We start from the raw sequence: 27621 nt of genomic DNA, 5'->3' as shown, positions 1-27621 counted from the left end.
CCACTGACCCCTGACCCCTCCCCACTGACCCCCACTGACCCCTCCCCACTGACCCCTGACCCTTCCCCGCCCCCCCGCCCCCGCCCCCCGTTCCCGCTCACCGTTCCCGGAGGGGCTCGGGGCGCTGCCGGGGGAGGTCCCGGGGGGGTTTTTGGGGCAGCTCTGGGGGGTCCCGGGGGGGTTTTTGGGGCAGCTCTGGGGGGTCCCGGGGGGGCTCCGCAGCAGCAGCAGCAGCAGCGGCACCGCCAGCGCGGCCATGGCGCGGGGGGGCGGGGCCTGCGCCGAGGGGCGGGGCTTCCCGCCGCGCCTCAGCCAATCGCCTCCCGCCGCTCCGCCCCCTCAGCCAATCAGCGCCGGGGGGCGGGGTCAGGGCCGGGGTGCCACGTTGCCAGGAGTTTAAAAAAACCAAAAAGGGGCGGGGCTTTGTGAGGGGGGAGCCACACTCAAGATGGCGGCGGGCGGAAGGGGCGGGGCTTGGCGCCGCGCTCAAGATGGCGGCCACGGGTGAGGGCGGAAGTGGCGCCGGTGAGGGCGGAAGTGGCGCGCGCGCGGCCGGAAGTCGCCTCATGATGGGGGAGAAGAAGACGTCGGGTGAGGGGAGAGGGGCGAGAGGGGTCCCGGGGTTCTTTTGGGGGGGTCCCGGGGACGGTTCGGGGAGGCCCCCGGGGGTTCTGAGGGGGTTCTGCGGTCCCGGTGTCCCGGGAGAGTCCTGGGGTGCCGGAGGGTTCCCGGTTTGGGGGTGCCGGGGGGTCCCGAGCCCCTTTTGGGGCCTCCCGGTGTGGCTTTGAGGGGTCCCGGGGGGGTTCTGAGGGGTGCTGGGGTCTGTTGGGGGGGTTCTGAAGGGTCCTCTGGGGTGCCGGGGTCGGTTTGGGGGGTCCCGGGGAGTCCTGAGGGGTCTCGGTGCCCATTTTGGGAGTCCCGGGGTCGATTTGGGGGGTCCTGAGGGGTCTCAGTGCCCCTTTTGGGGGGTCCCGGGGGGTCCTGACCGGTCTCGGTGCCCATTTTGGGGGTCCTGAAGGGTCTCGGTGCCCATTTTGGGGAGTCCCGGGGTCGATTTGGGGGGTCCTGAGGGGTCTCAGGGCCCTTTTTGGGGGTCCCAGTGCCCTTTTTGAGGGGTCCTGGGGTCGCTTTGGGGGCTCCTGAGGGGTCTCGGTGCCCATTTTGGGGGTCCCGGGGGGTCCTGAGGGGTCTCAGTGCCCATTTTGGGAGTCCCGGGGTCGATTTGGGGGGTCCTGAGGGGTCTCAGTGCCCATTTTGGGGGTCCCGGGGAGTCCTGAGGGGTCTCGGTGCCCATTTTGGGAGTCCCGGGGTCGATTTGGGGGGTCCTGAGGGGTCTCAGTGCCCATTTTGGGGGTCCCGGGGGGCCCTGAGGGGTCTCAGGGCCCATTTTGGGGGGTCCCGGGGTCAATTTGGGGGGTCCTGAGGGGTCTCAGTGCTCATTTTGGGGGGTCCCGGAGGGTCCTGAGGGGTCTCAGGGCCCATTTTGGGGGGTCCCGGGGGGTTCTGACCGGTCTCGGTGCCCATTTGGGGGGTCCAGAGGGGTCTCAGTGCCCATTTTGGGGGGTCCCGGGGTCGATTTGGGGGGTCCTGAGGGGTCTCAGTGCCCATTTTGGGGCGTCCCGGGGTCGATTTGGGGGGTCCTGAGGGGTCTCAGGGCCCATTTTGGGGCGTCCCGGGGTCGATTTGGGGGGTCCTGAGGGGTCTCAGTGTCCATTTTGGGGAGTCCCGGGGTCGATTTGGGGGGTCCTGAGGGGTCTCAGTGCCCATTTTGGGGAGTCCCGGAGGGTCCTGAGGGGTCTCAGGGCCCATTTTGGGGGGTCCCGGGGTCAATTTGGGGGGTCCTGAGGGGTCTCAGTGCTCATTTTGGGGAGTCCCGGAGGGTCCTGAGGGGTCTCAGGGCCCATTTTGGGGGGTCCCGGGGTCAATTTGGGGGGTCCTGAGGGGTCTCAGTGCTCATTTTGGGGGGTCCCGGAGGGTCCTGAGGGGTCTCAGGGCCCTTTTTGGGGGGTCCCGGGGGGTTCTGACCGGTCTCGGTGCCCATTTGGGGGGTCCAGAGGGGTCTCAGTGCCCATTTTGGGGGGTCCCGGGGTCGATTTGGGGGGTCCTGAGGGGTCTCAGTGCCCATTTTGGGGCGTCCCGGGGTCGATTTGGGGGGTCCTGAGGGGTCTCAGTGCCCATTTTGGGGCGTCCCGGGGTCGATTTGGGGGGTCCTGAGGGGTCTCAGGGCCCATTTTGGGGGGTCCCGGGGTCAATTTGGGGGGTCCAGAGGGGTCTCAGTGCCCATTTTGGGGAGTCCCGGGGTCGACTTGGGGGGTTCTGAGGGGTCTCAGTGCCCATTTTGGGGAGTCCCGGAGGGTCCTGAGGGGTCTCAGGGCCCATTTTGGGGGGTCCTGGGGTCCATTTTGGGGGTCCTGGTGAGTCCTGAGGGGTCTCAGTGCCCTTTTTGGGGGGTCCCGGGGTCAATTTGGGGGTCCCAGGGCGTCCTGAGGGGTCTCAGTGCCCATTTTGGGGCGTCCTGGGGGCCCCTGAGGGGTCTCAGGGCCCATTTTGGGGGGTCCTGGGGTCGATTTTGGGGGTCCTGTGGGGCCCTGAGGGGTCTCAGGGCCCATTTTGGGGACTCCCGGAGGGTCCTGAGGGGTCTCAGTGCCCATTTTGGGGGGTCCCGGGGTCGATTTGGGGGGTCCTGAGGGGTCTCAGTGCCCTTTTTGGGGGGTCCCGGGGTCGATTTGGGGGGTCCTGAGGGGTCTCAGTGCCCATTTTGGGGGTCCCGGAGGGTCCTGGGGGTCTCTGGGGGGGTGGGGGGCAGGTCCTGGACGGGGCTCCGGGAGGGTCCCCGGTTTTTGGGGGATCCCCGGTTTTTGGGGGGGTTCTCCCATTCCTGAGGGGCTCCCCGGGGGTCTCAACGCCCCCTCCCCACCCCTCGGGACCCCTCGGAGCCTCCAGACGGGGTCAATCAGCACCGGCCGGGATTTTTGGGGGTCACCGGTTCTTTTTAGGGGGCTCCCATGGGGGGTCCCCGATTTTTTTGGGGGTCCCTGGTTTTTGGGTGGTTCCCCCATTCCTGAGGGGCTCCCCAGGGGTCTCAACGCCCCCTCCCCACCCCTCGGGACCCCTCGGAGCCTCCGGACGGGGTCGATCAGCACCGGCCGGGATTTTTGGGGGTCACCGGTTCTTTTTAGGGGGCTCCCGTGGGGGGTCCCCGATTTTTTGGGGGGTCCCTGGTTTTGGGGGGGGGTTTCCCCCATTCCTGAGGGGCTCCCCGGGGGTCTCAACGCCCCCTCCCCACCCCTCGGGACCCTTCAGAGCCTCCGGACGGGGTCGATCGGCACCGGCCGGGATTTTTGGGGGTCGCCGCTCCTTGGGGCGATCCCCGGGTTTTTTGGGGGGTCCCCCTGACTCGCCCTCGCCCCGTGGCCAGCCCGGGTGCCCGAGGGGGCTCCTCGGAGGGTCCTGGACGGGGCCACGCGGCAGCGGCGGCTGCACCGGCAGCTCGAGGCGCTGGAGAACGACAACTTCGGCGACGACCCCCAGGCGGGGCTACCCCGGCCCGGGAAGCGGCTACCGCACTTCAGCGACACCGCCGAGACCGGTACCGGGGCTCTGGGGGTCCGGGGGGTCGGGAATGGGGGATTTGGGGGGTCCTGGGGGGTCCTGGGGGTCGGGAATGGGGGATTTGGGGGGTCCCGGGGATCTCAGAGCCTCCTGCACTTCAGCGACACCGCCGAGACCGGTACCGGGGCTCTGGGGGTCCGGGGGGTCGGGAATGGGGGATTTGGGGGGTCCTGGGGGTCGGGAATGGGGGATTTGGGGGGTCCTGGGGATCAGGAATGGGGGATTTGGGGGGTCCTGGGGGTCGGGAATGGGGGATTTGGGGGGTCCTGGGGGTTCTGGGGATCGGGAATGGGGGATTTGGGGGGTCCTGGGGGTCGGGAATGGGGGATTTGGGGGGTCCTGGGGATCGGGAATGGGGGATTTGGGGGGTCCTGGGGGTTCTGGGGATCAGGAATTGGGAATTTGGGGGGATTTTTGAGGGTTCTGGGGATCGGGAATGGGGGATTTGGGGGTTCTGGGGGTCCTGGGGGTCGGGAATGGGGGATTTGGGGGTCCTGGGGGATCGGGAATGGGGGATTTGGGGGTTCTGGGGATCGGGAATGGGGGATTTGGGGGGTCCCGGGGGTCTCAGAGCCTCCCGCACTTCAGCGACACCGCCGAGACCAGTACGGGGCTCTGGGGGTCCGGGGGGTCGGGAATGGGGGATTTGGGGGGTCCTGGGGGTTCGGGGGATCGGGAATGGGGGATTTGGGGGTCCTGGGGATCGGGAATGGGGGATTTGGGGGGGTTCTGGGGATCAGGAATGGGGGATTTGGGGGGTCCCGGGGGTCTCAGAGCCTCCCGTGCTTCAGCGACACCGCCGAGACCGGAACCGGGGTTCTGGGGGGTCGGGAATGGGGGATTTGGGGGGTCCTGGGGGTTCTGGGGATCGGGAATGGGGGATTTGGGGGGTCCTGGGGGTCCTGGGGGTCGGGAATGGGGGATTTGGGGAGTCCTGGGGGTTCTGGGGATCAGGAATGGGGGATTTGGGGGGTCCTGGGGATCGGGAATGGGGGATTTGGGGGGTCCTGGGGGTTCTGGGGATCAGGAATGGGGAATTTGGGGGGATTTTTGGGGGTTCTGGGGATTGGGAATGGGGGATTTGGGGGTTCTGGCGGTCCTGGGGGTCGGGAATGGGGGATTTGGGGGGTCCCGGGGGTCTCAGAGCCTCCCGCACTTCAGCGACACCGCCGAGACCGGAACCGGGGCTCTGGGGGTTCGGGGGGATCGGGAATGGGGGATTTGGGGGGTCCTGGGGGTCCTGGGGGGTCGGGAATGGGGGATTTGGGGGGTCCTGGGGTGTCGGGAATGGGGGATTTGGGGTGTCCTGGGGGTTCTGGGGATCGGGAATGGGGGATTTGGGGGTTCTGGAGATCGGGAATGGGGGATTTGGGGGGTCCTGGGGGTTCTGGGGATCAGGAATGGGGGATTTGGGGGTCCTGGGGGTCGTCCTGAGGATCGGGAATGGGGGATTTGGGGGGTCCTGGGGGATCGGGAATGGGGGATTTGGGGGGTCCTGGGGGTTCTGGGGATCGGGAATGGGGGATTTGGGGGGTCCTGGGGGTCCTGGGGATCGGGAATGGGGGATTTGGGGGGGTTCTGGGGGTCGGGAATGGGGGATTTGGGGGGTCCCGGGGGTCTCAGAGCCTCCCGCACTTCAGCGACACCGCCGAGACCGGAACCGGGGTTCTGGGGGGTCGGGAATGGGGGATTTGGGGGGTCCTGGGGATCGGGAATGGGGGATTTGGGGGTTCTGGGGGATCAGGAATGGGGGATTTGGGGGTTCTGGGGGTCGGGAATGGGGGATTTGGGGGTTCTGGGGGGGTTCTGGGGGTCCCAAGGTCAGGGGGGTCGGTTTTGGGGTCCCCCCGGGGGTCCCAGGGTGGAGGGGGTTGGTTTTGGGGTCCCCCCGGTGACTCTGGGGGGGTCCCAGGATGGGGGGGGGTCGGTTTTGGGGTCCCCCCGGTGACTCTGGGGGGGTCCCAGGGAAGAAGAAGAAGAAGACGCGCGGGGATCACTTCAAGGTTCGCTTCCGGAAAAACTTCCAGGCGCTGCTGGAGGAGCAGGTGGGGCCGGGGGGGGAATTTGGGGGGTCCTGGGGGGGATTTGGGGGGTCCTGGGGGGGATTTGGGGGCATTTCGGGTATTGGGGGGGAGAATTTGGGGGCAATTTGGGGTTTTGGGGGGGTCCTGGGGGAGAATTTGGAGGGGATTTTGGGGTTTTAGGAGGGTCCTGGAGGGAAATTTTGGGAGGATTTGGGGTTTAGGGGCGGATTTTTGGGGAAATTTGGGGTTTTGGAGGGTCCTGGGGGGGATTTGGGGGGATTTTGGGTTCCGGGGGGGAGAATTTGGGGGGGAATTTGGGGTTTTGGCGGGATCCTGGGGGGAAATTGGAGGGGATTTTGGGATTTGGGGGGGAAAATTTGGGGGGAATTTGGGGGGTGGGGGGTCCTGGGGGAAATTTTGGGGGGGGGGGGGGTTTGGGTTTGGGAGGAGAATTTGGGGGGGAATTTGGGGTTTTGGGGGGTCCTGGGAGGGAATTTGGAGGGGATTTGGGGGTTTGGGGAGGAAATTTGGGGGTTGGGGGGGATTTGGGAGGGGAATTTGGGATTTTAGTGGGTCCTGGGGGGAAATTTGGGGGGGTTCAGGTTTGGGGAGAGAATTTGGGGGATTTGGGGGTTTTGGGGGGTTCCTGGGGGAAAATTTGGGGAGGATTTGGAGGGATTTGGGATTTTGGGGTTCCTGGGGGGGAGAATTTGGGGGAGTTTGGGGTTTGGGAGGGAATTTGAGGGGAACTTTGATTTTGGGGCCGGATTTGGAGCTGGATTTTGCATTTTGAGGTGGATTTGGGGCTGAATTCTGGACTTTGAGTTGGATTTTGGGGCTGGATTTGGGGCTGGATTTTGCATTTGGGGCTGGATTTGGGGACTTTGGGTTGGATTTGGGGTTGGATTTTGGGTTGGATTTTGGATTTTGGGCTGGATTTGGGGCCGGATTTGGGGCTGAATTCTGGACTTGGAGTTGGATTTTGGGGCTGAATTTGGGGTCAGATTTGGGGCTGAATTCTGGGTTTTGAGCTAGATTTGGGGTTGAATTCTGGACTTTGGGATGGATTTTGAGATGGATTTGGGGTTGGATTTTGGGCTGGATTTGGGGCCGGATTTTGCATTTTGAGGTGGATTTGGGGCTGAATTCTGGACTTTGGGCTGGATTTGGGGCTGGATTTTGCATTTTGAGGTGGATTTGGGGCCGGATTTGGGGCTGAATTCTGGACTTTGGGCTGGATTTGGGGCTGGATTTGGGGCCGGATTTTGCATTTTGGGCTGGATTTGGGGCCGGATTTAGGGCTGAATTCTGGACTTGGAGCTGGATTTGGGGCCAGATTTGGGGTTAGATTTTGGGCTGGATTTGGGGTCAGATTTGGGACTGAATTCTGGGTTTTGAGCTGGATTTGGGGCCAGATTTGGGGCTGAATTCTGGGTTTTACGCTGGATTTGGGGTTAGATTTTGGGCTGGATTTGGGGTCAGTTTTGGGGCTGAATTCTGGGCTTTTGGGGCCGGATCCGTGCCCCTGACCCCGGAACCCCAAATCCCGCAGAACCTGAGCGCGGCCGAGGGCCCCAACTACGTCTCGGCCGGCGCGGCCCCGTCCCGGCTGCCGCAGCGCCACTTCTGCGCCGTCTGCGGCTTCCCCTCGGGCTACACCTGCGTCACCTGCGGGGCCAGGTACTGCTGCACCCGCTGCCTGGGCACCCACCAGGACACCAGGTACGGAACGGGGCAAAAACGGGGGAAAACGGGCAAAAAACGGGGAAAAACGGGGAAAACGGGGAAAAAAACGGGCAAAAAACGGGGAAAAAAACGGGCAAAAAATGGAGAGGAAGGGGTTCTGTGGGATCGGGGCCATTCCTGCGTCACCTGCGGGGCCAGGGACGGCTGCACCCCCTGCCTGGGCACCCAGCAGGGCACCAGGTACGGAACGGGGCAAAAACGGGGGAAAACGGGCAAAAAACGGGGAAAAACGGGGAAAAAACGGGGAAAAAAATGGGGAAAATGGAGAGGAATGGGTTCTGTAGGACCCTGCGTCACCTGCGGGGCCAGGTACTGCTGCACCGCCTGCCTGGGCACCCAGCAGGGCACCAGGTACGGAACGGGGCAAAACCGGGGGAAAACGGGCAAAAAACGGGGGAAAAACGGGGAAAAATGGGAAAAACGGGAAAAAATGGGGAAAAAACGGGAAAAAACGGGCAAAATGGAGAGGAAGGGGTTCTGTAGGACCCTGCGTCACCTGCGGGGCCAGGGACGGCTGCACCCGCTGCCTGGGCACCCAGCAGGGCAGCAGGTACGGAACGGGGCAAAAACGGGGGAAAACAGGCAAAAAACGGGGGAAAAACGGGGAAAAAAATGGGGAAAATGGAGAGGAATGGGTTCTGTGGGATCGGGGCCATTCCTGCATCACCTGCGGGGCCAGGGACGGCTGCACCCCCTGCCTGGGCACCCAGCAGGGCAGCAGGTACGGAACGGGGCAAAAACGGGGGAAAACGGGCGAAAAACAGGGAAAAAAACGGGCGAAAAATAGGGAAAAACGGGGAAAAAATGGGGAAAAACAGGCAAAAAATGGGGAAAAACGGGCAAAAATGGGGGCAAAACAGGGAAAAACAGGCAAAAAATGGGGGAAAACGGGCAAAAACGGGGGGAAAATGGGCAAAAATGGGGGGAAAATGGGGAAAAACAGGGAAAAAAACGGGGAAAATGGAGAGGAAGGGGTTCTGTGGGACCCTGCGTCACCTGCGGGGTCAGGGACGGCTGCACCCCCTGCCTGGGCACCCAGCAGGGCAGCAGGTACGGAACGGGGCAAAAACGGGGGAAAACGGGCAAAAATGGGGAAAAATGGGGAAAAATGGGGGAAAATGGAGAAAAACGGGGAAAAACGGGCAAAAAATGGGGAAAAATGGGGGAAAATGGGGAAAAACGGGGGGAAAAACGGGGAAAAAAACGGGCAAAAAATAGGGGAAAAAATGGGGGAAAATGGCAGAAAAAAGGGGAGAATGGGGGGGAAAAACCAGGAGAAAAATGGAGGGAAGATGAGAAAAAATGGGGAAAATGGAAAAAATGCAGAAAAAATGGAGAAAATGGGAAAAAATGCAGAAAATAGGAAAACATTCAGAAAAAAATGGGGAAAATGGAAATAAAAGGGGAGAAATGGGAAAAACACAGAAAATAGGAAAAAAAGCGGAAAAAACAGTGAAAATTGATAAAAATTCAGAATAAATGGGGGGAAAATGGGGGAAATGGGAAAAATGGGGGAAAGGGGAAAAAAATAAGGAAAATGGGAAAAAACGGGGGAAATGGAAAAAAAGGCAGGAAAAAAATGGGGATAATTGAAAAAAATGCAGAATAAATGGGAAAAATGGGGGAAAATGGGGAAAAACGGGGAAAAACGGGGGAAATGGGAAAAAATGGGGAAAAAACAGGGAAAAATGAGGCGAAAACGGGAAAAAATGGGGGGGAAAAATCGGGGGAAAACCCAGGAGAAAAATGGGGGGAAAGCGAGAAAAAACAGAGAAAAATGGGCAAAAATGGGGCAAAAATGGGGAAAATGGAAAAAAATGCAGAAAATAGGAAAAAAATGCAGGAGAAAAAGAGGAAAATGAGAAAAAGTGGGGGAAAAAAGGGAAAAAATGGGGAAAAATTGTAAAAAATGGGGAAAGTAGGAAAAAAGGTAAGTGTAACAGGGAAAAAACTGAGAAAATGGGAAAAAATGGGGGGAAATGGGCAAAAATGGGGGGAAATGGGGAAAAAGGGGGAAAAGAAGGGGAAAATAGGAAAAAAGGCAGGAAAAAATGGGGAAAAAGGGGGAAAATAGAAAAATTGCAGAATAAATGGGAAAAAATGGGGGAAAATGGGGAAATGGGGAAAAAATGGGGAAAAAGAGAAAAATAGGAAAAAAGGCAGGAAAAATGGAGAAAAATGGGGAAAGTGGAAAAAAATGGGAAAAAATGGGGGAAAGGGAAAGAAGTGCAGGAACAAATAGGAAAAAATGGGGAAAACGGGAAAAAATGGGGAAAATGGAAAAAAATGGGGGAAGTAGGAAAAAGGCAAGATAAATAGGAAAACTGGGAAAAAGTGCAGGAAAAAATGGGGAAAAATGGGGAAATGCGAAAAAGTGCAGGAAAAAATGGGGAAAATGGGAAAAACTTGGGAAAATGGGAAAAAAATGGGAAAAAATGGGTAAAAAAGGTGGAAAAAGGGAAAAGATGGGGAAACCCCAGGGAAGGGGTGCTGAGAGGGGTGAGAGCGGCCACTGGGACCACCCCGTTCCTTGGGGGGTGGGGTCACACCCCGCTGACCCCCCCCCACCCTCCCTCGCAGGTGCCTGAAGTGGACGGTGTGACCCCTCCCCCCATCATGGCTGCCGTGACCACGCCCACAATGCCGTTGTTGTCGTGATTCCACCCCAAAATGGCCACGCCCTGTTGTGACCCCACCCCACGATGGTGGCCATGGCCCCGCCCCCAAGATGGCCGCCATAGCCCCGCCCCCTATATGGCCGCCATATCCCCACCCCCAAAATGGCCACCATAGCCCCAGCCCCAAGATGGCTGCCATGGGCCTGGCCCCAAGATGGCTGCCATGGGCCCAGCCCCAAGATGGCCGCCATAGCCCCACCCCCACAATGGCCACCATAACCCCACCCCAATATGGCTGCCATGACCCCAGCACCAAGATGGCTGCCATGGGCCCAGCCCCAAGATGGCTGCCATGGGCCCAGCCCCAAGATGGCCGCCATTGCCCCACCCCCATAATGGCCACCATAGCCCCACCCCAGTATGGCTGCCATGGCCCCACCCCCAACTTGGCCACCATAGCCCAGCCCCAAGATGGCTTCCATAGCCCCACTCCCACAATGGCCGTCATAGCCCTGCCCAATATGGCTGCCACGGCCCCACCCTCAAGATGGCAGCCATGGCCCCGCCCCAATATGGCCACCGTAGCACCGCCTCAAGATGGCCGCCATGGCTCTGATCCCAAGATGGCTGTCATGCTCCTACCCCCACAATGGCCACCGTGGCCCCACCCCTAAGATGGCCACTGTAGCCGTGCTCCAAGATGGTGCTCGTAGCCCCACCCCCAAGATGGCTGCCATTGCCCCACCGCCACAATGGCCACCATAGCCCCACCCCAATATGGCTGCCATGGCCCCACGCCCAAATTGGCCACCATAGCCCAGCCCCAAGATGGCTGCCATTGCCCCACCCCCACAATGGCCGTCATAGCCCTGCCCAATATGGCTGCCATGGCCCCACCCCAATATGGCTGCCATGGCCCCACCCCAATATGGCTGCCATGGCCTCACCCCCAAGATGGCCACTATGGCCCCACCCCCAAGATGGCCACCGTGGCCCCACCCCTAAGAAGGCCACCATAGCCGTGCCCCATGATGGTGCCCATAGCCCCACCCCCAAGATGGCCGCCATTGCCCCACCGCCACAATGGCCACCATGGCCCCGCCCCCAAGATGGCTGCCATGGCCCTGGCTCCAAGATGGTGCCCATAGCCCCACCCCCAAGATGGCCGCCATAGCCCCACCACCCCCATGGCCATCATAGCCCCACCCCAATATGGCTGCCACGGCCCCACCCTCAAGATGGCGGCCATGGCCCCGCCCCAATATGGCCACCATAGCACCGCCTCAAGATGGCCGCCATGGCTCTGATCCCAAGATGGCTGTCATGCTCCCACCCCCAAGATGGCCACCATGGCCCCACCCCTAAGAAGGCCACCGTAGCCGTGCCCCAAGATGGTGCCCATAGCCCCACCCCCAAGATGGCTGCCATTGCCCCACCGCCACAATGGCCACCATAGCCCCACCCCAAGATGGCTGCCATGGCCCCACCCCCAAATTGGCCACCATAGCCCAGCCCCAAGATGGCTGCCATTGCCCCACCCCCACAATGGCAACCATAGCCCCACCCCAATATGGCTGCCACGGCCCCACCCTCAAGATGGCGGCCATGGCCCCGCCCCAATATGGCCACCATAGCCCCACCCCCAAGATGGCCGCCATTGCCCACCCCCCCACAATGGCCATCATAGCCCCACCCCCAATATGGCTGCCATGGCCCCACCCCCAAGATGGCCACCATGGCCTCACCCCCAAGATGGCCACTATGGCCCCACCCCTAAGATGGCCACAATAGCCCCACCCCCAAGATGGCCACCGTGGCCCCACCCCTCAGATGGCCACTGTAGCCGTGCCCCAAGATGGTGCCCGTAGCCCCACCCCCAAGATGGCCGCCATAGCCCCACCCCTAAGATGGCCACCGTAACCATGCCCCAAGATGGTGCCCATAGCCCCACCCCCAAGATGGCCGCCATAGCCCCACCACCCCCATGGCCATCATAGCCCCACCCCAGTATGGCTGCCATGGCCCCACCCTCAAGATGGCGGCCATGGCCCCGCCCCAATATGGCCACCATAGCACCGCCTCAAGATGGCCGCCATGGCTCTGATCCCAAGATGGCTGTCATGCTCCCACCCCCAAGATGGCCACCATGGCCCCACCCCTAAGAAGGCCACCGTAGCCGTGCCCCAAGATGGTGCCCATAGCCCCACCCCCAAGATGGCTGCCATTGCCCCACCGCCACAATGGCCACCATAGCCCCACCCCAAGATGGCTGCCATGGCCCCACCCCCAAGTTGGCCACCATAGCCCAGCCCCAAGATGGCTGCCATTGCCCCACCCCCACAATGGCAACCATAGCCCCACCCCAATATGGCTGCCACGGCCCCACCCTCAAGATGGCGGCCATGGCCCCGCCCCAATATGGCCACCATAGCCCCACCCCCAAGATGGCCGCCATTGCCCACCCCCCCACAATGGCCATCATAGCCCCACCCCCAATATGGCTGCCATGGCCCCACCCCCAAGATGGCCACCATGGCCTCACCCCCAAGATGGCCACTATGGCCCCACTCCTAAGATGGCCACAATAGCCCCACCCCCAAGATGGCCACCGTGGCCCCACCCCTCAGATGGCCACTGTAGCCGTGCCCCAAGATGGTGCCCGTAGCCCCACCCCCAAGATGGCCGCCATAGCCCCACCCCTAAGATGGCCACCGTAACCATGCCCCAAGATGGTGCCCATAGCCCCACCCCCAAGATGGCCACCATAGCCCCACCACCCCCATGGCCATCATAGCCCCACCCCAGTATGGCTGCCATGGCCCCACCCTCAAGATGGCGGCCATGGCCCCGCCCCAATATGGCCACCATAGCACCGCCTCAAGATGGCCGCCATGGCTCTGATCCCAAGATGGCTGTCATGCTCCCACCCCCAAGATGGCCACCATGGCCCCACCCCTAAGATGGCCACCGTAGCCATGCCCCAAGATGGTGCCCATAGCCCCACCCCCAAGATGGCCGCCATATCCCCGCCCCCAAGATGGCCACCATAGCCCCACCCCAAGATGGCTGCCATGACCCCAGCCCCAAGATGGCTGCCATGGGCCCAGCCCCAAGATGGCCGCCATAGCCCCACCCCCACAATGGCCACCATAGCCCCACCCCAATATGGCGGCCATGGCCCCACGCCCAAATTTGCCACCATAGCCCAGCCCCAAGATGGCTGCCATTGCCCCACCCCCACAATGGCCGTCATAGCCCTGCCCAATATGGCTGCCATGGCCCCACCCTCAAGATGGCGGCCATGGCCCCGCCCCAATATGGCCACCATAGCCCCACCCCCAAGATGGCCGCCATTGCCCCACCCCCCCACAATGGCCATCATAGCCCCACCCCAATATGGCTGCCATGGCCCCACCCCCACAATGGCCACCATAGCCCCACCCCAAGATGGCGGCCATGCTCCCACCCCCAAGATGGCTGCCATGGCTCCTCCCCAAGATGGCGGCCATGCTCCCACCCCCGGAATGGCAGCCATGGCTCTGCCCCCAAGATGGCCACCGTAGCCCCATCCCAATATGGCCACCATACCCCTGCCCCCAAGATGGTGCCCATAGCCCCGCCCCCTATATGGCCACCATATCCCCACCCCCAAGATGGCCGCCATATCCCCGCCCCCAAGATGGCCGCCATGGCCACATCCCAACATGGCCGCCATAGCCCCACCCCAACATGGCTGCCGTGGCCTCATCCCCCAATATGGCGGCTGCCGCGTCCCTTTGGAACCAAATTCCCGTTTTTTCCTACCAAAATCTTTGGGATCGAATTTATTGGGGGCTCTACGGGGGTGGGGGAGGGGTTGAGGGAGGGGGCGGGGCCTCGGGAATGGGGGAAAATCCAGGGAAAACGGGGAAAACCCGGGAAGAAACCGAGCCAGAACACAAACGCCGCGCGCTGGCCCTTTAAGAGCGGAGCTGCGCCGCCATTGGCTGGCGCTGCCGGGCCAAGATGGCTGCCCTGGGCTCTGATTGGACAAACATCCCCTGAGAGTCGGGCTCCTATTGGCTGCCGGGGGCCCCGCCCCGGATCAAACCACGCCCCGATCAAGCCCCGCCCCTTTTTGAGCCAAGCCCCGCCCCCTCCCGCTCAAACCACGCCCCTTAAAGGGACAGGCCCCGCCCCCTTTGTCCCCTTGTCTCTCCCAGGCTCCGCCTCCTGTGACGTCAGCAGGGCGGGGTCCCTCGGCAGCCAATCACCTCTGGCTCCGCCCCTCGGGGGGGGGCGGGGCGAGGCCGCCTTCAGCTGTGGGGATAATGAGATGCAAATGAGCTGGGGAGGGGACAGATCAATTATGGGGGGTGTGGCCAGGTGGGGGCGGGGCTTGCATGGAGGGCGTGGCCAACCTAGGGGCGGGGCTTATCCCACCCTGTGGGCGTGTCCTACCTGTGGGCGGGGCTTGTCCCATGCTATGGGTGTGGCTTATCCCACCCTGTGGGCGGGGCTTATCCCACCAGGTGGGCGTGTCCTACATGTGGGCGGGGCTTATCCCATCCTGTGGGCGTGTCCCGACTGTGGGCGGGGCTTATCCCACCCTGTGGGCGTGTCCTGACTGTGGGCGGGGCTTATCGCACCCTGTGGGCGGGGCTTATCCCACCAGGGGAGTGTGTCCTACCTGCGGGCGGGGCTTATCCCACCCTGTGGGCGTGTCCTAAATGGGGTGGGGCTTATCCCACCCTGTGGGCGGGGCTTATCACAACCGGTGGGCGTGTCCTACCTGTGGGCGGGGCTTATCCCACCTGTGGGTGTGTCCTACCTGTGGGCGGGGCTTATCCCACTCCGTGGGCGTGTCCTAAATGGGGCGTGGCTTATCCCACCCTGTGGGCGTGTCCTACCTGTGGGCGGGGCTTATCCCATCCCCGTGGGTGTGGCTTATCCCACCTGGTGAGCGTGGCCTCCTCACCTGCTGGGCGTGGCTTATCCCACCCTGTGGGCGGGGCTTATCCCACCCTGTGGGCGTGTCCTGCCTGTGGGCGGGGCTTATCCCACCTGTGGGCGTGGCCTCCTCACCTGCTGGGCGTGGCTTATCCCACCCTGTGGGCGGGGCTTATCCCACCCTGTGGGCGTGTCCTGCCTGTGGGCGGGGCTTATCCCACCTGTGGGCGGGGCTTATCCCACCTGTGGGCGTGTCCTACCTGTGGGCAGGGCTTGTCCCATGCTATGGGTGTGGCTTATCCCACCCTGTGGGCGGGGCTTATCCCACCCTGTGGGCGTGTCCTACCTGTGGGCGGGGCTTATCCCATCCTGTGGGCGTGTCCTACCTGTGGGCGTGGCTTATCCCACCAGGTGGGCGTGTCCTACCTGTGGGCGGGGCTTATCCCACCCTGTGGGCGGGGCTTATCCCACCAGGTGGGCGTGTCCTACCTGTGGGCGGGGCTTATCCCACCCGCTGGGTGTGTCCTACCTGTGGGCGGGGCTTATCCCACCTTGTGGGTGGGGCTTATCCCACCTTGTGGGCGTGGCCTCCTCACCTGCTGGGCGGGGCTTATCCCACCCTGTGGGCGTGTCCTACCTGTGGGCGGGGCTTATCCCACCTGTGGGCGTGTCCTACCTGTGGGCGGGGCTTATCCCACCCTGTGGGCGGGGCTTATCCCACCTGTGGGCGTGTCCTACCTGTGGGCGGGCCTTATCCCACCCGGTGGGCGGGGCTTATCCCACCCGGTGGGCGTGGCCTCCTCACCTGTGGGCGGGGCTATTTCAGCACCTGCCCCGGCCGCGCCTTCTCGAGCTTCCGCCGCCGCTCGGCCGGGATCTCGTCCAGGCTGATGCCGTGGTTGCTGGCCCTGGGGGGGGCGTTTTGGGGCCATTTCGGGGCTTTTTGGGGCTCGGGAAGGTTTTTTTTAATTTGGGGGGATTTTTGGGGGATTTTTGGGGGATTTTTGGGGGATTTTTGGGGGATTTTTGTTTTTTTGCGAGTGGAGTTTTACAGGGGGGTCCCGCCCCTCCCCCCATTGCCCCTCCCCCTCCTCCCACCCCACCCTCGGGAGCTCCGCTGCCGCCCCTCCCCCATCCACGGACCCCTCCCCCCCCCAAATCCCAATTTGCGCCCCCCCCATGAACCAGAGACCCCCCAGTGACCCCTCCCCCCCCAAAATTCCAAAGGGACCCACCCCAAAAATTCCCGAGGACGCCTCCCCCCTCAAAACCCTCCCCCTCCTCCCCCAAAAAATCCCAGTGACCTCCCAGGACCCCTTCCCAAATCCCAGTGACCCCCAGGGGACCCCAGACCGCCAAAACCACCCCCTGACCCCATAACCGCCCCCTCACCCCATAACCGCCCCATGACCCCATAACCGCCCCCATGACACCATAACCGCCCCCATAACCGCCCCCTCACCCCATAACCGCCCCCTGCCCCATAACCGCCCCCATGACCCCATAACCGCCCCCCTGACCCCATAACAGCCCCCTCACCCCATAACCGCTCCCCTCACCCCATAACCACCCCCTGACCCCAAAACCACCCCCTGACCCCAAAACCGCCACCTCCACCCCATAACTGCCCCCATGACCCCATAACCATCCCATGACCCCATAACCGCCCCCTCACCCCATAACCGCCCGCTCGCCCCATAACCGCCTCCTCACCCCATAACCGCCCTCATGACCCCATAACTGCCCCCCCACCCCATAACGGCCCCCCCGGCTCCATAACTGCCCCCATGACCCCATAACCGCCCCTTGACCCCATAACCGCCCCCTCACCCCATAACCGCCCCCTGACCCCAAAACCGCCACCTCCACCCCATAACTGCCCCCATGACCCCATAACCGCCCCCTGACCCCATAACCGCCCCATGACCCCAAAACTGCCCCCATGACCCCATAACCGCCCCCTGACCCCATAACCGCCCCCTGACCCCATAACAGCCCCCTGGCCCTACAACCGCCACCTGACCCCATAACCACCCCCTGGCCCCATAACCACCCCCCTGACCCCATAACAGCCCCCTCACCCCATAACCGCCTCTGTGACCCCATAACCGCTCCCCTCACCCCAAAACCACCCCCTGACCCCAAAACCGCCACCTCTACCCCATAACCGCCCCCATGAACCCATAACCATCCCATGACCCCATAACTGCCCCCTCACCCCATAACCACCCCCTCGCCCCATAACCGCCTCCTCACCACATAACCGCCCTCATGACCCCATAACTGCCCCCCCACCCCATAACGGCCCCCCCGGCCCCATAACCGCCCCCATGACCCCATAACCGCCCCCTCACCCCATAACCGCCCTCATGACCCCATAACCGCCCCCATAACCGCCCCCTCACCCCATAACCGCCCCCTGCCCCATAACCGCCCCCATGACCCCATAACCACCCCCCTGACCCCATAACAGCCCCCTCACCCCATAACCGCCCCCTGCCCCATAACCGCCCCCCTGACCCCATAACCACCCCCTGACCCCAAAACCACCCCCTGACCCCAAAACCGCCACCTCCACCCCATAACTGCCCCCATGACCCCATAACCGCCCCCCTGACCCCATAACCATCCCATGACCCCATAACCGCCCCCCTCACCCCATAACGGCCCCCCCGGCCCCATAACCACCCCCTCACCCCATAACCGCCCCCTCACCCCATAACCACCCCCATGACCCCATAACCGCCCCCTCACCCCATAACCACCCCCATGACCCCATAACCGCCCCCTGACCCCATAACCACCCCCATGACCCCATAACCGCCCCCTGACCCCATAACCACCCCCATGACCCCATAACCGCCCCCTGACCCCATAACCACCCCCATGACCCCATAACTGCCCCCTGACCCCATAACCACCCCCATGACCCCATAACCGCCCCCTGACCCCATAACCGCCCCATGACCCCAAAACTGCCCCCATGACCCCATAACCGCCCCCCTGACCCCATAACCACCCCCTGACCCCATAACCACCCCTCATGACCCCATAACCACCCCCCTGGCCCTACAACCGCCCCACTCACCCCGGCAGGAGGTCGGGGGGGGTGGGGATGGGTTTGGTGAACCCCTCGCGCCCCACGAGCCAATAGGTGTCCTCCACACCCTTCCCCTGTGGGGTGGGGCAGGTATGGGGTCAGTTGTGGGGCAGGTATGGGGTCAGTATGGGGGCAGGTATGGGGCAGGTATGGGGTCAGTATGGGGGCAGTATGGGGTCAGGTATGGGGTCAGGAGGAACAGCCACTCTGTGTCCTCCACACCCTTCCCCTGTGCGGTGGGGCAGGTATGGGGTCAGTTATGGGGCAGGTATGGGGTCAGTATGGGGTCAGTTATGGGGCAGGTATGGGGTCAGTATGGGGCCAGTTATGGGGCAGGTATGGGGTCAGTTATGGGGTCAGGTATGGGGGCAGTTATGGGGCAGGTATGGGGTCAGTATGGGGTCAGTATGGGGTCAGGTATGGGGGCAGTTATGGGGCAGGTATGGGGTCAGTATGGGGTCAGGTATGGGGCAGGTATGGGGCAGGTATGGGGGCAGGTATGGGGCAGGTATGGGGTCAGTATGGGGTCAGTTATGGGGTCAGTATGGGGCAGTTATGGGGTCAGTTATGGGGCAGGTATGGGGTCAGTATGGGGTCAGTTATGGGGTCAGTATGGGGCAGTTATGGGGTCAGTTATGGGGCAGGTATGGGGTCAGTATGGGGTCAGTTATGGGGTCAGTATGGGGCAGTTATGGGGTCAGTTATGGGGCAGTTATGGGGCAGGTATGGGGTCAGTATGGGGTCAGTTATGGGGCAGGTATGGGGTCAGTTATGGGGTCAGTATGGGGCAGTTATGGGGTCAGTTATGGGGCAGGTATGGGGTCAGTTATGGGGCAGGTATGGGGTCGTTATGGGGTCAGTATGGGGGCAGTTATGGGGCAGGTATGGGGTCGTTATGGGGGCAGTTATGGGGCAGGTATGGGGTCGTTATGGGGTCAGTATGGGGTCAGTATGGGGTCAGTTATGGGGTCAGGAGGAACAGCCACTCTGTGTCCTCCACACCCTTCCCCTGTGCGGTGGGGCAGGTATGGGGTCAGTTATGGGGCAGGTATGGGGTCGTTATGGGGTCAGTATGGGGGCAGTTATGGGGCAGGTATGGGGTCAGTTATGGGGCAGGTATGGGGTCAGTATGGGGCAGTTATGGGGCAGGTATGGAGTCAGGTATGGGGCAGTTATGGGGTCAGGTATGGGGTCAGTTATGGGGTCAGTATGGGGTCAGTTATGGGGCAGGTATGGGGTCAGTATGGGGGCAGTTATGGGGCAGGTATGGGGTCGTTATGGGGTCAGTATGGGGGCAGTTATGGGGTCAGTATGGGGTCAGTTATGGGGCAGGTATGGGGTCAGTATGGGGGCAGTTATGGGGCAGGTATGGGGTCGTTATGGAGTCAGGTATGGGGCAGTTATGGGGTCAGGTATGGGGTCAGTTATGGGGTCAGTATGGGGTCAGTTATGGGGCAGGTATGGGGTCAGTTATGGGGTCAGTTATGGGGCAGGTATGGGGTCGTTATGGGGTCAGTATGGGGGCAGTTATGGGGCAGGTATGGGGTCAGTATGGGGTCAGTATGGGGCAGTTATGGGGTCAGTTTTGGGTCAGTTATGGGGCAGGTATGGGGTCAGGTATGGGGTCAGTATGGGGTCAGTTATGCGGTCAGTTTTGGGGCAGTTATGGGGTCAGGTATGGGGCAGTTATGGGGTCAGTATGGGGTCAGTATGGGGTCAGTTATGGGGCAGGTATGGGGTCAGGTATGGGGTCAGTATGGGGTCAGTTATGGGGTCAGTTTTGGGGCAGGTATGGGGTCAGTTATGGGGCAGGTATGGGGCAGGTATGGGGTCAGTATGGGGTCAGTATGGGGCAGGTATGGGGCAGGTATGGGGTCAGTTATGGGTCAGTTTTGGGGTCAGTTATGGGGCAGGTATGGGGCAGGTATGGGTCAGTTATGGGGTCAGGTATGGGTCAGTTATGGGGTCAGTATGGGGTCAGTATGGGGTCAGTTATGGGGCAGGTATGGGGTCAGTATGGGGTCAGTTATGGGGCAGGTATGGGGTCGTTATGGGGTCAGTATGGGGTCAGTTATGGGGTCAGGAGGAACAGCCACTCTGTCCTCCACACCCTTCCCCTGTGCGGTGGGGCAGGTATGGGGTCAGTTATGGGGCAGGTATGGGGTCGTTATGGGGTCAGTATGGGGGCAGTTATGGGGCAGGTATGGGGTCAGTATGGGGGCAGGTATGGGGCAGGTATGGGGCAGGTATGGGGGCAGTTATGGGGCAGGTATGGGGTCAGTATGGGGGCAGGTATGGGGCAGGTATGGGGCAGGTATGGGGGCAGGTATGGGGCAGGAATGGGGTCAGTATGGGGCAGGTATGGGGTCAGTTATGGGGTCAGGTATGGGGTCAGGTATGGGGTCAGTTATGGGGCAGGTATGGGGTCGTTATGGGGTCAGTATGGGGCAGGTATGGGGTCAGTTATGGGGTCAGTATGGGGTCAGTTATGGGGCAGGTATGGGGTCAGTTATGGGGTCAGGTATGGGGTCAGGTATGGGGCAGGTATGGGGTCAGTTACGGGGTCAGTATGGGGTCAGTATGGGGCAGTTATGGGGTCAGGTATGGGGTCAGTTATGGGGCAGGTATGGGGCAGTTATGGGGCAGCTATGGGGTCAGTATGGGGTCAGTATGGGGTCAGTTATGGGGCAGGTATGGCGTCGGGGTCAGTTTTGGGGGCAGTTATGGGGTCCTGGGGGCATTTGGGGGGCAGTTATGGGTTCTAAGTTTGCTGGGCTTTGGGGGTGGTTTTGGGGTGGGTTTGAGGGTTTGGGGTGGGTTTTGGGGGGTTTGGGGTGGGTTTGAGGGGTTTGGGGTGGGTTTGGGGGATTTGGGGTGGGTTTGGGGGGGTTTGGGGTGGGTTTGAGGGGTTTGGGGTGGGTTTGAGGGTTTGGGGTGGGTTTGAGGGGTTTTGGGGTGGGTTTGAGGGGTTTTGGGGTGGTTTTGAGGGGTTTGGGGTGGGTTTGAGGGGGTTTGGGGTGGGTTTGGGGGGTTTGGGGTGGTTTTGGGGGGTTTTGGGGTGGGTTTGAGGGGGTTTGGGGTGGTTTTGGGGGGTTTGGGGTGGGTTTGAGGGTTTGGGGTGGGTTTGGGGGGGTTTGGGGTGGGTTTGAGGGGTTTGGGGTGGGTTTGAGGGGTTTGGGGTGGGTTTGAGGGTTTGGGGTGGGTTTGAGGGGTTTTGGGGTGGTTTTGCGGGGTTTGGGGTGGGTTTGAGGGTTTGGGGTGGGTTTGAGGGGTTTGGGGTGGGTTTGAGGGGGTTTGGGGTGGTTTTGGGGGGTTTGGGGTGGGTTTGAGGGTTTGGGGTGGGTTTGAGGGGTTTTGGGGTGCGTTTGAGGGGTTTTGGGGTGGGTGTGAGGGGTTTGGGGTGGGTTTGAGGGGTTTTGGGGTGGGTTTGGGGGGGTTTGGGGTGGGTTTGAGGGATTTGGGGTGGTTTTGAGGGGTTTGGGGTGGTTTTGAGGGGTTTTGGGGTGGTTTTGAGGGGTTTGGGGTGGTTTTGAGGGGTTTTGGGGTGGGTTTGAGGGGGTTGGGGTGGGTTTGGGGGGTTTGGGGTGGTTTTGAGGGGTTTTGGGGTGGGTTTGAGGGATTTGGGGTGGGTTTGAGGGGGTTTGGGGTGGGTTTGAGGGGGTTTGGGGTGGTTTTGAGGGGGTTTGGGGTGGTTTTGAGGGGTTTTGGGGTGGGTTTGAGGGGTTTGGGGTGGGTTTGGGGGGTTTTGGGGTGGTTTTGAGGGGTTTGGGGTGGGTTTGAGGGTTTGGGGTGGGTTTGAGGGGTTTGGGGTGGGTTTGAGGGGGTTTGGGGTGGTTTTGAGGGGGTTTGGGGTGGTTTTGAGGGGTTTTGGGGTGGGTTTGAGGGGTTTGGGGTGGGTTTGGGGGGTTTTGGGGTGGTTTTGAGGGGTTTGGGGTGGGTTTGAGGGGTTTTGGGGTGGTTTTGAGGGGTTTGGGGTGGGTTTGGGGGGGTTTGGGGTGGGTTTGAGAGGTTTGGGGTGGTTTTGAGGGGTTTGGGGTGGTTTTGAGGGGTTTTGGGGTGGGTTTGAGGGGGTTGGGGTGGGTTTGGGGGGTTTGGGGTGGTTTTGAGGGGTTTTGGGGTGGGTTTGAGGGATTTGGGGTGGGTTTGAGGGGGTTTGGGGTGGGTTTGGGGGGTTTGGGGTGGTTTTGAGGGGTTTGGGGTGGGTTTGAGGGATTTGGGGTGGGTTTGGGGGGTTTTGGGGTGGTTTTTGAGGGGGTTGGGGTGGGTTTGAGGGGTTTGGGGTGGGTTTGGGGGGTTTTGGGGTGGGTTTGAGGGGTTTTGGGATGGGTTTGAGGGGTTTTGGGGTGGGTGTGAGTGGTTTGGGGTGGCTTTGAGGGGTTTGGGGTGGGTTTGAGGGGTTTGGGGTGGGTTTGAGGGGTTTGGGGTGGTTTTGAGGGATTTGGGGCCGTGTTTGGGCGGTTCCAGGGTGTATTTGGGCTGGTTTGGGGTGGTTTCGGCTGGATTTGGGGCGCTCTCGGGGTGTTTTGGGGCCGTTTCGAGCTGTTTGGGGCTGTATTTGGGGCGTTTGGGGGCCGTTTGGGGTGTATTTGGGGACTTTGGGGTGTTTTGGGGTGTTTTGGGGCCGTTTGGGGTGTATTTGGGGTGGTTTGGGGCCGTTTGGGGTGTATTTGGGGACTTTGGGGTGTTTTGGGGACTTTGGGGTGGTTTTGGGTGTTTTGGGGCCGCTTGGGGCTGTATTTGGGGACTTTGGGGTGATTTGGGGCCGTTTGGGGCTGCTTTTGGGGTGTTTCGGACCGTTTTGGGGTTGTATTTGGGGCATTTTGGGGCTGTTTGGGGCTGTATTTGGGGACTTCGGGGCGTTTTTGGGTGTTTTGGGGCCGTTTGGGGTGTATTTGGGGACTTCGGGGCGTTTTTGGGTGTTTTGGGGCCGTTTGGGGCTGTATTTGGGGCATTTGGGGGCCGTTTGAGGCTGTATTTGGGGACTTTGGGGTGATTTGGGGCCGTTTGGGGCTGCTTCTGGGGTGTTTCGGACCGTTTTGGGGTTGTATTTGGGGCATTTTGGGGCCGTTTGGGGCTGTTTGGGGCTGTATTTGGGGTGTTTCGGGGCCGTTTCGGGCTGTATTTGGGGCATTTTGGATTGTTTGGGGCTGTATTTGGGGACTTCGGGGTGTTTTGGGGTGATTTGGGGCTGTTTGGGGCTGTATTTGGGGTGTTTTGGGCCATTTGGGGCGGTTTGGAGCTGTATTTGGGGCGTTTTGGGGCCGTTTGGGGCTGTATTTGGGGACTTCGGGGTGGTTTGGGGCATTTTGGGGTGTTTTGGGGTGTTTTGGGCCATTTGGGGCTGTATTTGGGGACTTCGGGGTGGTTTTGGGTGTTTTGGGGTGTTTTGGGGCTGTATTTGGGGTGTTTCGGGGCCGTTTCGGGCTGTATTTGGGGTGTTTTGGGTTGTTTGGGGCCGTATTTGGGGACTTCGGGGTGGTTTTGGGTGTTTTGGGGTGTTTTGGGGCTGTATTTGGGGCGTTTCGGGGCCGTTTGGGGCTCACCTTGAGCTCGGTCTTGCCGCGGATGTCGACCTTGAAGCCCTCCTGCAGCGAGAGCAGGATGGCGACCGTGCGCTGGTTCACGTGGATGCGATAGGCTGGGGGGGGGGAGGGGGTCAGAAACCCCCCAAAAATACCCCAAAAACCCTCACGGACCGACCCCGACCCCAAAAAACCCCCGAGACCCCCCAAAACCCCCACGGACCGACCCCGACCCCAAAAAACCCCAAAAACCCCCACGGACCGACCCTGACCCCAAAAAAACCCCGGGACCCCCAAAACCCCCACGGACCGACCCCGACCCCAAAAAACCCCCGAGACCCCCAAAAACCCCCACGGACCGACCCCGACCCCAAAAAACCCCAAAAACCCCCACGGACCGACCCCGACCCCAAAAAACCCCCGGGACCCCCCCAAAACCCTCACGGGGGGGGGTGGGGATGCGGGATTTGGGGACACGGGGGGTGGGGGTGAGGGATTTGGGGACATGGGGGGATGGGGACACCGGGATTTGGGGACACCGGGGGGGGATGGGGACACGGGGGGTGGGGATGTGGGATTTGGGGACATGGGGGGATGGGGACGTGTCCCCAAATCCCGCGCCCCCATCCCCCCATGTCCCCAAATCCCGCGTCCCCATCCCCCCATGGGCCAGTCCCTGTCCCCCTGTCCCCCTGTCCGTGTCCCCCTGTCCGTGTCCCCCTGTCCGTGTCCCCCTGTCCGTGTCCCCATGGCTGTGTCCGTTTCCCCCTGTCCGTGTCCCCATGGCTGTGTCCCTGTCCCCCTGTCCCTGTCCCCCTGTCCCCCTGTCCGTGTCCCCCTGTCCGTGTCCGCAGCTGTGTCTCCATGTCCCCGTCCCCGTCCCCATCCCCGGCCATGCCCCCGTCCCTGTCCCCCCCATGTCCTCCCGTCCCCAGCCCTGTCCCCATCCCTGTCTTCTGTCCCTGTCCCCATCCCCGTCCCACCCCATCCCACCCCACCCCACCCCATCCCACCCCACCCCATCCCATCCCATCCCATCCCATCCCATCCCATCCCATCCCATCCCATCCCATCCCATCCCATCCCATCCATTCCATCCCATCCCATTGATCCCATCCCATCCCATCCCACTGATCCCATCCCATCCCATCCCATCCCATCCCATTGATCCCATCCAATCCCATCCACCCCATCCCATCCCATCCCATCCCATCCCATTGATCCCATCCCATCCCATCCCATTGATCCCATCCCATCCCATTGATCCCATCCAATCCCATCCACCCCATCCCATCCAATCCATTCCATCCCATCCCATTGATCCCATCCCATCCCATCCCACTGATCCCATCCCATCCCATCCCATCCCATCCCATCCCATCCCATTGATCCCATCCAATCCCATCCACCCCATCCCATCCCATCCCATCCCATCCCATTGATCCCATCCCATCCCATTGATCCCATCCAATCCCATCCACCCCATCCCATCCATTCCATCCCATCCCATTGATCCCATCCCATCCCATCCCACTGATCCCATCCCATCCCATCCCATCCCATCCCATCCCATTGATCCCATCCAATCCCATCCACCCCATCCCATCCCATCCCATCCCATCCCATCCCATTGATCCCATCCCATCCCATCCCACCCCACCCCACCCCATCCCACCCCATCCCATCCCATCCCATCCCATCCCATCCCATCCCATCCCATCCCATCCCATCCCATCCCATCCCATCCCATCCCATCCCATCCCATCCCATCCCATCCCATTGATCCCATCCCACCCCATCCCATCCCATCCCATCCCATCCCATCCCATCCCATCCCATCCCATCCCATCCCGTTCCCGGTGCCGCTCACGCAGCCCGGTGGACTCCATGCGGGACGCGGTGTTGACGGTGTCCCCGAAGAGGCAGTACCGCGGCATCGTCAGCCCCACCACGCCCGCCACGCACGGCCCTGGGGGCGGGGCCGCGTCAGGGGGCGGGGCCTCAGAGGGGCGGGGCCTCAGAGGGCGGGGCCTCAAAGGGGGCGTGGCCTCAAAGGGGAGGGGTCCCGGCGTGGGGTGATGGAAGGGGTTGGGGTCATCGGGCGATGACCGGTGAGGGTTGGCCAATGGGTTGGGTGTGGTCGCTTGGGGGCGTGGCCAAGAGTCTCAGCCAATGAGTGCCAGCCAATGGGTCACGACCTCTTGAGCGTTGGCCATAAGTGACGAGTTGGGCGTGGCCACTGAGTGGACAGTGAAAGGGCGTGACCAATGGCATGGCCAACGGTGTGGCCAATGGCTGTGATCAATGGCTGTGGCCAGTGGGAGTGACCGATGGATGTGACCGATGGGCGTGGCCAATGGGTGTGACCGATGGGTGTGACCGATGGATGTGGCCAATGGGTGTGACCGATGGGTGTGGCCAATGGACATGACCAATGGATGTGGCCAATGGATGTGACCGATGGGTGTGACTGATGGGCATGGCCAATGGGTGTGACCGATGGGTGTGACCGATGGGTGTGGCCGATGGGTGTGGCCAATGGGTGTGACCGATGGGCGTGGCCAATGGGTGTGGCCAATTGACATGACCAATGGATGTGGCCAATGGGTGTGACCGATGGGCGTGGCCCATGGGTGTGACCAATGGGTGTGACCAATGGACATGACCAATGGGTGTGACCGATGGGCGTGGCCAATGGGTGTGACCAATGGCTGTGACTGATGGGCGTGGCCAATGGGTGTGACCAATGGACATGACCAATGGATGTGGCCAATGGGTGCGACCAATCCGTGTGACCAATGGGTGCAACCAACAGGTTTGGCCAGTGGGTGTGACCAATGGACATGACCAATGGCTGTGGCCAATGGGTGTGACCGATGGGCGTGACCAACGGCTCACAACCACTGGGTGCCACCACCCACCACGACCCATTGACCGTTGACCAGCGCGACGTCGCCCAACGTGTGACCGACTCGTGGGGACAATTTGAGGGCGTGTCCAGGGGGAATGTCCGGGGCGTGTCCGGGGCCGTACCCGAGTGCAGCCCGATCCGGATGCGCACGGGCACCTCGGGCATGTGGCGCATCTTGAAGGTGCCGACGGAGCTGAGGATGTCCAGGGACATGTTGGCGATCTCGCCGGCGTGCCGGTTCCCGTTGCGTTTCGGCAGCCCCGACGCCACCATGTAGGCGTCGCCGATGGTCTCCACCTGGCCGGGGGAGGGGCGAGGGGGAGGGTCGGGGTGGCCACGCCCAGCGGGACGCGCCCACAGCACCTGGGATCTCAGGTGACCTTCGTGTGGTGGCCTTGTCCCTTCTCGGTGGTCAAAGCTGAGACCACGGCCTGGACCACCGTGGGGTCAGCTTGGCTATCGCATTGGATGTGCCACCAAAGACCATGGGGACCACCAAGAATCTTCATTTGGTGGCCACAGCTCTTCTTGGTGGCCAAAGTCCAGCTGGACCCATGGATTGGTCCATCATGAGGCCACCTTGACTGTGGCCATGGGGTCACCTTGTCCATCACCTTGTCGGTGCCACCAAGGACTGTGGGGACCCCAAAACATCTTCATTTGGTGGTCATGTCCACCATCAGTGGCCAAAGCCCAGGTGGGACCATGGCTTGGACCTCCATGAAGTCACCTTGACCATGGCCATGGGGTCACCTTGACCATGGCCATCACCTTGAAGATGCCACCAAGGACCACAAGGACCACCAAGAGCCTTCATTTGGTGGCCATAGCTCCTCTTGGTGGCCAAAGCCCTGGTGGGACCATGGCTTGGACCACCATGGAGTTACCTTGACCATGCCCATGGTGTCACCTTGACCACGGCCACCACTTTGCAGACAACACAGACCCCAAAACCCCTTCCACACCCCACTCGTGGCCCTGTGACCTGGCTGACCACAGCCACCATTGCCATGGTCACCTTGTAGATGCCACCATTGACCCCAACCCCCATCCTGAGGTGACCACCCCACACCCATGACTCCATGACCCATCTGACCACAGCCACTGGTGCCGTGGTCACCTTGTAGATGCCACCACCATTGACCCCAACCCCCCATCC

General features: G+C 61.7%; 2 protein-coding genes across 2 annotated transcripts in view; one reads left to right on the top strand and one right to left on the bottom strand.

Annotated features, from left to right (window-relative positions):
• The first annotated feature begins 557 nt into the window (after window positions 1-557).
• On the top strand, window positions 558-10122 carry LOC138101471 (zinc finger HIT domain-containing protein 1-like). Its single transcript, XM_068999240.1, has 5 exons — window positions 558-591; window positions 3419-3589; window positions 5578-5657; window positions 7189-7358; window positions 9963-10122. Exons 1-5 carry the CDS (start codon window positions 567-569, stop codon window positions 9982-9984), a joined length of 468 nt encoding a protein of 155 aa, XP_068855341.1. The 5' UTR covers window positions 558-566; the 3' UTR covers window positions 9985-10122.
• A 5624-nt stretch (window positions 10123-15746) lies between these two features.
• LOC138101474 (retinal guanylyl cyclase 1-like) overlaps window positions 15747-27621 on the bottom strand; it is a 30115-nt gene continuing 18240 nt past the window's right edge. Inside the window, exons 16-20 of the mRNA XM_068999243.1 lie at window positions 26585-26759; window positions 25422-25520; window positions 23573-23667; window positions 18018-18103; window positions 15747-15837 (exon numbers count right to left, since the gene is read on the bottom strand). Of these exons, the coding sequence (XP_068855344.1) occupies window positions 15747-15837; window positions 18018-18103; window positions 23573-23667; window positions 25422-25520; window positions 26585-26759 (546 nt within the window). The remainder of the gene's footprint in view (window positions 15838-18017; window positions 18104-23572; window positions 23668-25421; window positions 25521-26584; window positions 26760-27621) is intronic.

The sequence above is a fragment of the Aphelocoma coerulescens genome, unplaced genomic scaffold (assembly GCF_041296385.1).
Source record: "Aphelocoma coerulescens isolate FSJ_1873_10779 unplaced genomic scaffold, UR_Acoe_1.0 HiC_scaffold_306, whole genome shotgun sequence".
Lineage (NCBI taxonomy): Eukaryota > Metazoa > Chordata > Aves > Passeriformes > Corvidae > Aphelocoma > Aphelocoma coerulescens.
The sequence above is the reverse complement of the archived record's forward strand: the minus strand, read 5'-3'. Positions and strand labels throughout refer to the sequence as shown.